This window comes from Podarcis erhardii (genome assembly GCF_964252035.2).
Source record: "Podarcis erhardii genome assembly, chromosome: 7".
Classification (NCBI taxonomy): domain Eukaryota; kingdom Metazoa; phylum Chordata; class Lepidosauria; order Squamata; family Lacertidae; genus Podarcis; species Podarcis erhardii.
The window spans coordinates 60,235,279-60,246,935 of NC_138511.1; the positions used below are offsets into that span (position 1 = coordinate 60,235,279).

At 46.6% G+C, this 11,657-nt stretch overlaps 1 protein-coding gene across 1 annotated transcript; it reads right to left on the reverse strand.

Annotated features, from left to right (window-relative positions):
* Positions 1-2,247: 2,247 nt before the first annotated feature.
* PPIE (peptidylprolyl isomerase E) lies at positions 2,248-11,561 on the reverse strand. The gene is made up of 10 exons (XM_081870433.1): positions 11,476-11,561; positions 11,264-11,362; positions 8,644-8,687; positions 7,981-8,007; positions 7,459-7,540; positions 7,214-7,314; positions 6,542-6,665; positions 3,654-3,839; positions 2,583-2,725; positions 2,248-2,488 (listed from the first exon to the last, which is right to left on the reverse strand). Exons 1-10 carry the CDS (start codon positions 11,504-11,506, stop codon positions 2,420-2,422), a joined length of 906 nt encoding a protein of 301 aa, XP_081726559.1. The 5' UTR covers positions 11,507-11,561; the 3' UTR covers positions 2,248-2,419.
* Between the last annotated feature and the right edge of the window lie 96 nt (positions 11,562-11,657).

Below are 11,657 nucleotides of genomic sequence, written 5' to 3' on the forward strand. Positions count from 1 at the left end.
CCCTCAAAACCCAGGGCTTCAGCTGACAGTGTCAGACCTTTTCCCATGTGGCATTAAGGAAGGTCTGCAAGAGACCTTTTGGAAGGCTCGGCGGAGGATGAGGTTTTCCTTAATATAGAACACCCTAACTAACCCTGTCCCGGGTCAAAGAAGTGTCCCTCTGGTGAAATGGGCTAGAGAATGTGGCTCTCCTCACCCACTTCTTCTCTTTGTGTATAAAGTAGCCAATGGGTTCCAATCATCTGGGGCATTTCCAGAGAGCAGGCACTCCTCCCCCCTCACACACACCTGGATTGACCCTGGATTAACAGCCAAAAGGGACTCTGGGCATTTTTAGGTCTGCTAGTTTCCATTCTTTGCTGGAGGTGCACCATATGCTAGAACCAGGTTGTATAATCAATCTGGAAGGTGTTGGCCACATGCAGAAGAAAATTATGTCCAATGCCCTTTGGGAGCTCCATCCAAGCAGACGTGGGAGCTGCACCCCCTTCCCTGAAGTAGAGCAAATGATTAAGGGCACCGAGCATATGGAGCAGTTTCCTTGCCCCAGGCCTTCCTCTTTGCAGCAAGCCTTCCTGTGGACGCCACAACCCACAGAAATGTCTTCATTCCATCTCTTTCAGCAACCAGCTTTCCCGACTGCCTTGCTCAGCACATCTGCAGCCAGGGGGGTTGCTTGTTCCCTTCCTAAAGAGAACAAGGAACCATTTTGCAACTTGCACATAGCTTTGCTCAGAATAATTACGCACGTCTCTCAAGCACCCCAAAGCACCCCCTTACTCACTGTCCCCAAGCAGAGGATCATTCAGTGACTCCCACACCACAATCTCTCTGTAGGCCAGGAAGATTGTGCAGAATCCTCAGTATTTCCAGCTTGATCTGTTGGGCATCTCCTTTCATACACCTGAAGAGCCAGTTCCTCTCCCCAGCAATTAGAGGCACGGCAGCCCACACCCATTCCTGTGGGCCTGTGGCCTCAGTTCACTCCCTTTGGCATAGCCTGCTACAGCTCCAGTGACGCATAAGAAGTTAAGTAGGGAGAGCCCGGCTGGATTAGGCCATAGGCCCATTCAAGCGTAGGTTCACTTCCCTGGAATCTCACAGCCATTGCAGCAACAGTACATGCCTGTCTGCTCCTGAATCCGTTCCTCAGTGGTACATTGCTGCTTCTAGACACAAGTTTCATTTTTAGCCATCAGTGATGATTCCAAGATGATAGGTCTTAATCTTCTTTTTAAGCCACTTATGGTAGAGACTGTAACAACATCCTGTGGCAACAAACCCCATAATTATACATTGTGTGAAAAAGAAATCCTTTCCCTTGGTTGTTCAGAAGGTTTTACCAATCAGATTCTCTACTGGATATATACAGCATGTCTGGATTACATTTTATTATTATTTTTTGAACAATGAACCATGTGTGTTCTGGCTACTCCCAATTTCCACCCACACCCCTTCTTGCAAGAGCTCACCAAAACTTGGACAGGGAGCTGGGAAGGAGATGCTGGTGGCAGTTTACCCCACCAAGTTTGCTGGAGCCAACCGTACTCTGAAATGTATCATGTGGTGAAAGAAACTGGTACTTAAGGGTATGCTGCATTGGCACATGGAGGTTCTACCCTGGCTGATAACCACTGGGAGCATAAGTAGATCTAAACCTCTTTTAAGTGAGCTATTTTAGGATGGCTAACCTATAGAGAGTTTAGAGGGGCATTAGACCCATTCACAGAAGGCCTCTCAGCGTGATTTCACAATGATTTCTACACAATCAGTGTCACCTAGGAATGTTTTATCAGTCAACAAATAAATTGAAATAAGAAAACAAACACTAGATTACCATTTAACGTTGTATATGAAGGTAACCACCAGCTCTCCAGATTTAGTGGTGACAAGGTGGCCATGCTGGCATCTTCTTGGCACAGGACTTAGGCTGGTAAGACAAACCACAGCTTCACTGTAGATTTGGGATATTAAAGTTAAGGCCTCAAACATCTATTGAAGTCGACTAACTGCACCAGGTCTCATCAGGTCTGAGCCAGGTTTTCCTAGATCTAAAGAATCTCCACAGTACCTTTTCAATCTCTTGAAAATGTCCAGAAAAGGACACTGCAATGTCTCAGTTGAAAGCGTTCGGTTAGAGAAGTCTATAGTGTTTTAACCTAAACAGTTCTAATTGTAGTTCAGAAAGACAAACATGGCTGAACCGGCAAAAAAGTTTAAAAAGCTAAACTCTTAAAGGGCCAGGTGTAAAAAAATAGCTATAATTTATTTATAGGATAAAAAGTTCTGTACAAAATAGATTTCTTTAGAATCTACAGATCTCAGTAAGGACATACAAATACACTTTTTGTAACCAAGTGATGTGGTGCTCTGCTCATTTCATTAGGTATTTCCAGTTCACTTCTGCTTGCACAAACATTCACACATATTCACCACAGTCCGAGATGATAACTTTTTGCTTTGGTTTTCCATCTTTGCTGCCTTCGGCCTTTATAATAAAGAGAGAAGAGCAGATGTTAAAGTCAGGTTAAAGGAAGAAATAAAAATGTGCCAGGACATTTCAGTCCCTCTGGCTTTCTAACCTCGATCTGCCGCACCACGTCCATCCCTTCCGTCACCTCTCCAAAGACCACGTGCTTCCCATCCAGCCAGTCAGTCTTATCACATGTGATGAAGAACTGTGAGCCGTTGGTGTTGGGGCCAGAATTGGCCATGGACAGCAAGCCTACAAAGACACAAGCCATCCTTTTCTAAATTTCCTCCTATGCTGGAATAAAAAAAACTATCTGGTGTGTGTGCATGTTTATAACAAATTGAGGAAAGGGGAACATATGACAAGACAAGACAAGGAGTTGAGGCTGAACTCCTGCACCTCCAGCTTTGGAAGACTAGAAGATACTGTAGCGTCTTCTAAAGCTGCATTTAATTATATATTTTTAAAAAGCCAACTACCACCATTTGGGAGATATAAACGTTTCACACTTTGCATTGTTGCAATATATTCCACCCACCCTGCCCCAAAATCTAACAGCTCCCACTTCCTTTAATTCTTTGCCTGGAAACTTGAAATTTGGATGATTATGTAAAAACAAACACTCTTAGAATAAAGGTAAGTAAAAGAAACAATTCTGCCTCATTTGCAGTAAGCAGTGTTGAGGAACCTGGATTCTATTGTGCAGAGCTAGCTTCCATGCAAGAAGTGGGGGACCAGGTGTCTTGGGCAAGATGGCCTTAGGAAGCCCACTTGACTATTTGATGGTGGTGGCTGGTTGGAGTGAAGAGAAGAGAGGCAGGAGGATAACAACACCCCAACTATCCCTGCACCACCACAGAGCAGACACTGGGGCATGCTCCAACTTGGCACAAACCTGCTGGATATTATTAGTATTCATTAATGTATGCATCTGCCAAAATAGGCTTCTAAGTCATTTACAAATTATAAAGTGGTTATGCTAACATCAAAATAAAGTGGTTATGCTAACATCAAAATATAAGCATCCATAATTAAAATACACAATAAAATAATTCAAAACAACACAGCAATTAAAGCAGGAGGCTCAAGTCAAAAGATCAAGAGAACCTTGACTCCAAACTGCCTGACCAACTCGAGGGCAAATAAACGCACCCTCTACCCCGGCAACTCTGTTACTTACCTGCCCCTGTGTGCTTCAGGATAAAGTTTTCATCATCAAATTTCTTCCCGTAGATAGATTTGCCCCCAGTGCCATTGTGGTTGGTAAAATCTCCCGCTTGGCACATAAACTGAGGGATGACACGATGGAAGCTGCTCCCCTTGAAGCCAAAGCCCTTTTCATGTGTGCACAGGCAGCGGAAGTTCTCTGCAATCCAGGAGGGTCAAAACAGAAAAGTTCAAAATTAAGGAGGACAATGAAGCGGCTTATGGCAGCTAGGGCTGGCTGATAATAGGTTTTCAACATCACCAGCCCAACATCACAGTTGAAAAGAGCTGCATGGGCCCCAGCATGCGAGGTCCCAGTTGAGACTACTTCAGCTCTCACTGCGCAGGAGCTGAGGTGCTTTCAGCAATGAAGGTTCCCGTCCCCCCAGCTGAGCTAGCCCTCCACTCCCCAAGATGGAGGGAGCCCTGTGACAGACTTAGTTTGCAAGGCTCCCTTCGCCTTTGCCAGCGAGGTGTGAGTGGTGGGCAAGCAGCCTCCTTTTCTTGGGAGAAAGAAGTTGCTTGCTTGCCCTCTCCTTGCCGGCAAAGATGGAGGCGTCCCTGACAGGCTCTGTTCACAGGGATCCTTCAGCTTCGCCAGCAAGAGTGTGGGTGGGGGTGAAAGCAGCCTCCTTTTCCTATGAGAAAGATGCTGCTTGCTCGCACCCTCCCTTGCCAAAAGACGGAGGAAGCACTGCGACGGAACCTGGCAGACTCCGTGGTCAGGGCTCCCTTCCACCTTCACTGGCACGGCCCTCTCAGCCAGAGAGCGCAAAGACTCTTGACCCCCGGCTGAGCAAGATCCCCATCCATCTGGCACACACGTATGCCGGAGGGATGGGGGCTTATTTACACACCTCAGCCAGGGAGCGCAAAGCCTCCCAATCCCACTCACTTGCATGCTAGTAGGAGAAGGATCAAGGCTTCCTCAGCCGTGCGGGGTTACAGTTTAATGCAGCTCCCACTCCGATGTTGGCTCGCACGAGCCACTGGCAGGTTGGGGGCTCTGTAAAACTGCTTGGCTGTGGCAAGGGCAGCTGCGCACTTCTCAGCCAAGCAGTTTAAAGACTCAGAGGGAGGAACAAACTGTATCGGTACCTAGCTGATGCAGCTTGGTTCTCCCTCCGTGTTGGCATAAGGGGCAGACCACGATGGCAGTTTCACACTGGTGAACGCGCGACAGCTCTGAGTTTCACTTCTTCCAGTGGCCAGCTGCAGCTTTTTTCCTCACTGCGCTGGGCACTGGAGGGACAAGGGAGCAGTGGAGGTTTCACTAGCGATATACCGCTTAGTGAAGCCACATTCACAGTCTACCCCTCATACCGGTCCTGGGCAATATATCAATATATATTGCCCAGGCCTAATGACAGCTACATTTCGCCCAGGCCTAATGACAGCCTCATTTCATACAACAAAACGTAGCTGAATGAGGTACCGTATTTTTCGCCCTATAGGATGCACTTTTTCCCCTCCAAAAAGGAAGGGGAAATGTGTGTGCGTCCTATGGGGTGAATGCAGTCTTCAGGAGAGCCCCACCGCCAGCCCCACAAGCTCGGGGGACAGCGGGGAGGCGGAACGCCGCCATCCCGCTGTCCCCCGACCTGGTTTGGAGGCTGGCGGCGGGGAGAAGCCCGCTTCTCCCTGCAGCCAGCTCCGCAAGCTTGGAGGACAGTGGGGAGGCGCAGCGCGCCATCCCGCTGTCTCCCGACCTGATTTGGAAGCAGGTGGCGGGCTTACCCCTCCCCCAGCCCCGCATGCTCTCACGCAGATCTCTGCAAGCTGTGGGAACCCCGCGGGACTTCGCGCTGGGCTCCCACGGCTTGTGGAGAGCTGCCTGTTCTGGGGGCTGGGGTCCGGGGAAGCTCAGGCTTCCCCCACCCCAGCCCCGTGCCTGGGGGGGGGGAATAATTTATTTCCTTTATTGCCCCCGCAAAATCTAGGTGCGTCCTATGGGCCAGTGCGTCCTATAGGACGAAAAATATGGTAATAGTTCAGCCTCTTCAGTCTTCTTTAGAATAATTCTACTATACTCAGTGCTATTTTTCTAGAAAAAAGGGTCTGAACTCACCATAAACACCTCACTTATTCTCTGATAATGGCAATGGCACCCACCTGAGAGGGGCCAGAACTGAGTTCTGGTTAGTTCTGGCTGGAAAAAAAGCCCTCACTATACTGATAATTTAACTGAATTCCAACTCAATTCTAAAATTTAAAAACAATTTAAAAACAAAGCAACAGTATCTATATATGCAGAAATAAACAACAATGCCAGTACTTCCACTGCAGGAGAAAAAGAGACAAGTAAAATGGCCTTTTCCCATGTTTGCAGAGGATGTAGAACACAGTAAAGGAGAGGGGTTTCTTTAGCTCACTTCAGAGCAAGAAGGAAAATAAGGGAATAAGTCTGCTGCTTCAGGAAATGGCAGAATTTTAATGGATAAGCAGGAAAAGACAAAATGATTCTGTTTTGACTCAGTCTTGTGCTCAACTGGGAAAGCAGGGGGATTTGCAGCCCAGGATAAAAGAAACAATGCTAGAGAACATGTAACTACTTGAAATCAAATCTCCAGGGCCAAAGGAAGCTTACAGATGTTACTTCAGAGCTGCTGTGTGACATCTAATAGTCACACTCAGAGTAGACCCACTGAAATCAATGGGTCCACTCTGAATGCAATGAACATTGGATATCAGCAAGTGCCTGCCATCTATGGGAATTCTTAAGAGAACGGGTGAGGGGCTGAAATGTTGTCCTCCATCTTCAAGAAGCAGAGCGAGGCGGATCTAGGCAATTGATCTGAAATACTGCGGGGGGAAATGTGGGGTTTCCAACCTACCACTATACAAAAAGGAGCCCTTTCTTACCGGTGGTCATAGGTACAATATCTGATCGCAACAGGATGTTCAATCGACCAGCAGGCTTGTTTCCAATCTTGATGTCCATGTAAACCTGGGGGTTTGCCCTTGATTTTTTTGCTGGTGGTTCACCCTAGAAGAAACACAGAGCTTTTTCCAAGTCCAAAACCCTAGTCACCTCAACCATGAGTTTGAAAGCGACCTCAGCAAAGCCGCTATCTCTATGTAACCAGCCTTAACAGGATTGTTGTAAGGATTACTGTGATAATGTACAGGAAGCAACTAGATACTTCAAAGCACTTTATAAATGTATTATTATTGCTGCTGCTGTGATCTCTAAGTGAATTTTGCCACCTCTGAAAGCAAAGAAACCCATCTTAAGGTGTGTGTGATGTGGAAGAAAAGCATGCCATGCCTCCAAGCTGTACTCAGTTGTCAGGCAACCTGGTGTGCACTGGAGTAACACTACCATCCATTGTGCAGGTAGGCAAAGAGGCTGTGCAGGCTAAACTTGGGGTACTCTGCAACTTAAGGGGGACTGAAAGTGCTCAGCAAGTGCAACAGATTATTAGTAACAAGCCCCCTGTGTAGATGTGGCTCAATACTTATGTCTCCAAAAAGATGTTGCAACTACAGAGCGCTGCATGCTCCCACCCACAAGCCAAGATAATGCCTATGTACCTCCTGGGCCTCTGATCGGGCAGGCTCTGCCCCCTCTTCCTCCACATTCTCCTCCAGCGTCTTTCCTGAAAATTTCTTCAGCCAGTCATCATCTGACCAAACTGTCAAAGAGAAACATAAGGCGTTCTTGAGAAAAAAGAATCTAGTATTGATCTTTTTGCCATCAAGGTAAAATACAATGGTTTCCTCACAGACAACAGCTAAGACTATCGGCTTGTGGCACCAATCTCAGTTCCATGCCTCACCTGGGCGGGAGGATCCTTCTTTAATCCTCATTGGCTTGGCCAGGTTGACACGAATAGTCCTCCCAAAGAGCTCAGATTCATTCTAGAAAGGGGGACAGTATTATTTAATGACATACTTTTATCCCACCCTTCTGCCAGAGTTCAGAGCAGCACCTCTTCATTTTATACTCGCAACTACCCTGTGAGGTAGACTAGGCTAAGAGGGAGCAACTAGCCCAAGATCACACCCGCTGGGTGACAAAGAAGTCACTTTGCCAATTAAGTAGTATATAAATTAATCATTAATAAAAACAGCTGGTTTAGTGTTGTGTGAATCAGGCCAATGCATAGCAAGGAGATAACAGATCTTTCAACTCTTAGTTCTCAAAGGCCACCTGAAACTAACATTTTTGCATGAGGAGGCTGTGTAAAGCACCCCAAAAGGGAGGCCCAAGGTGTCTGGGCTGCTTTCTTCCTATGAAATGGAATCCAGAGCAGGGGCATCATTTGAACTTTCCAGAAAAGTAAGTAAGATCAATTTACCATGTTGTCAATGGCAGCTGCAGCATCCTAAAAGGAAAAATATAGATTTTACTATGTGCTTACTTGCTCACCTAGTTCACTCCAGCTTGGTGTCCAGATGCCAAGAAGTATTAAGTGTGAGAGATAAATTATTCTTAGGACCCACAAGAAGCAGCAGATAGTCAGGCACATTATCGCTACAGGCTTACAAAGACAGAAATACACTTTTGAACACCAGTCTGCAATTCTGCCTATTCACAGTTTCAACAGTCGCATGCTCTGAAATTTAACTGGAGCAGCAGAAATGTAATGAGGAAGAGTCATGATTTTGCATGGTTAAGCAATACAAGCTTCTGTTCCACTGTAATCCTAAGGGTGCCTTCAAACACTGCTTTCTGACCCAAGATACATTTACATTTACTGCTCATTCAGTTTTAATTATTCAAGCAACTATAAATATATTCCTGGAAAATCAAGAAGTTTCCCCTGCCCTCAAAAGCCTTGATTATCTAATGGCCAACCCTTCCTTCTTTGATTAAGCCCAGCCACTACCCAAGTCAGCACCCTTTTTTACCACCACCACCACCCCACCAGCAGTTCAGCAAATGTGAGGGAAAATGGATGAGGAAAAGTTCAACAAATCTGAAAATCCACCTCAAAACTCCCCCCTCTGCTATTCCTCACCTCAGCCAGCTCAAATTCAATGAAAGCAAAACCTCGATGTTTTTCTGCAGAAATACAAGGGAAAAGTTAGCACTCAAAGGCTCTAAGGCAGACAAAAAACACAAGATTGCAAAGAGAAACAAAATGTCTCACACTGACATTTCAGAAGCCCCGTCCAATTGATTAATGGCATGTTACTAACAGACCATTTAGTGAACAGGAGTAAAGTGCTCAAAAATTCACTTTCATGCTACCACCTGGATGTTTTTTCTCAGAGAATATAGGAAGCAAGAAACCACAAAGATCACGGAGTAGGGGGGCCGCCAGGGGGCGCATTGGAAGATGGCCAAAAATAACATCTCTCCGACCCACACGAGGTAATTAAGAGGCTGATATGGGAGTATGCAGCCTGCCTTCGTTGCCCCAAGGGAATGGGGAATGCTGCCTTGCCTGCTGTGTCCATAATTCACCCCCGGATTCGAAAGAAGGGGGTGAGGGCACTAGGCACAAAGCCCTCGGGTGGGGTCCGGCTCTCCCGGACGCTGTCTCTGATAGCGCACTGGCTGCATCAGCTCGAATTATATAAATGGAAAAGAAGCAAATGCACATATTTCAAGTGAAGAACGGGAGTGAAGACTGCTAATTGAAGTGACCTCTGTGAAACGAGAGCAACAGGTTGGATTTAACAGAATACAACAGGAAGAAAATATATCAGGTTCAGTATGCCGGAGCGGGACTGGATGGGGGGACGGGACTTTTTTTCTTTTCTTCTATGTGATTAACCAATAGCCCCTCCTCAAAAAGAACCGTCGCATAACCGACCTAAACAGGATGGTTAAAAACTGTGTGGAAATGATTTACTACCAAAAGTTTGGCTTGTGAGATCGAGAAAAAGAACAAGGGCTTTTGATGGTGCAGCAACAAAAAGGGAGTCGCCATTTTGACAGGTCCTGTCGAAAGATTCATGATCGGAAGGAGGAAGCTTTGTTTTTATATTGGATTCCTGGTAGAACCTCCTCGAGGACTGAGAAAGAGGGACAGACCTGTGAAAAGTTAACGAGTAGACAGCAAGAATGTTTTTCTTTATGGAAGCAATGAAATACGGCAGCTGTCTGAAATATGACTCTTGGACGAATGGAAAAATCCACACAGGAATACAAATTTGTTTCAACCCGCTTATGGAGACTATCAGAGGCCACAAAGACAAAGAGAAAGGAAAAATATATGAAAACAACTAGAAGAGATGTGGAAAACAGCAAGAAAGGATTGGACAGAATTGTGAACATTATTTGGACAGACTTTTAAAGCAGCAGCAACAAGAGGATTGGATCCCTTTCGGAACTTGAAATATGGGTACCCCCAACAAAAATTTAAAATTAGGCTCTGTAATTCGGAATTTATGTGATTTGATTTGATTTAATTGGTCTGTTAATAAAAATTATTTTAAAAAAAAAGATCACGGACTAAAAGTTCTCCATAAGAAGTTCTGTTTTTTTGTCAGGATCAATTTGTAAGTACAGATCTAAAACCAATCTGCATCATGCTGAAGTAGGAATTCAGAGCTAAACTCCTAATAATACTAAAATAAAAATAATAATTTATTTATACTCTGCCCATCTGGATGGGTTAGAACTAATCTAAGATCGAAATGTCTGGAACAGAACAACGCAATTAAATAATTAACAAACACTGTGGAGTGAAATTATTATAGATGGTGCAAAACATTGGGTACACTCTTTTTCATATTTCATTTATGGAAAAAAATTTTATGGAGCTCATACACCAGAAGCTAAAAAGCCAAAGAGGAACTCAGTGGGTCATTCAGGATTTACGATGAGCAGTTGCAGCTCATGAGTCTCATTTGAGAACAAGTACAGTATGTTATGCTGTCATGACTAAACCTAAGGATACCTCACCTCTGCCACAGTTTGGAAAAAGTCTTAGCATCTGAGCCACCTGCTATTAGAGTCCCCACTTAAGGCATACAATATCAAATGTAATGTGGTGGCCTATAAATTCAAGTATTCCCTTAGGAATCCAAAGCATCGCTCCTGTCCATGGGTAGACCTCCAGTAGGAGGATGCAAGAGAGGACAGGGCTCCAGCATCTTGAGCAGTTGTGCAAATGGAGCCATTTCAACAGGCACAGCTTCTCATGCCAGGTGTGTTTCTCCTCTTTTACACGACTGTTCAAGATGCAGGATCTCTATCCTCTCTGGCATCCTGCCCACCCTAACACACAGGGCCCATTTTCAAACCCACTTGCAGGGGGCAAGCAGGGATTTGGGGGGAAAACATATCCCACGCCAGAGGGAAACGCCTTTCAAAGCAACAGGAATCACTGCATGCCGAGGATGGCCATGATAGAGCTCCTGCACCTTCAGCATTAGCCCTGCAGCTGAGAAGATCCCCGTACGCCACGCATGGCAAAGTTATCACCTGCAGGAATCCTCTCTCGGCTCAAGATGCAGGAGAAAAATCCCGCCCTCCAGCTCAGCCTTCCCCAACGCCCGGGAACTCCTCCCTCCACAGGTTTTGGACCGGGGCTGATGGGAGTTGTAGTCCAAAACCTCTAGAAGGCCGCCCGAGGCTGCTGCTGCTGTAGCTACGAAGCCAAGCGCCCCCCCCTTCCTCCTCCTCACCCGTTTCGTAGTCCAAGGGGATCTGGATATCCGTGATGTCGCCGAAAGGGATGAAGGCTGCGTGGAGCACCCGCTCGTCCACCTCCTCCGCCAGCCCGCCTGAAAGACGCACGAAGGCCACGCGCTTAAGTCGGGGGACCCGGGGTCGCCATCCCCTTCCCCCTTCCCCGCCGCCCCCCCCCCTTTTCCCCGCCTCCAGCGCTCTCACTCACCCACATAGAGCACCCTCTTGGTAGACGCCATCTTTTTTCCTTTCCCACAATCCTCTTTTCCGGAAGTAAAACGTCATCGCTGCGCGCCTTCTCCCCAGGAAGCCGCTCTGCAGCGGGGCTCCTCGGGCAGGGCGGAGCGCTGTTGTGCCCAGCCCTAGGGGAGAGGGGGCCAGGTGGGCGGG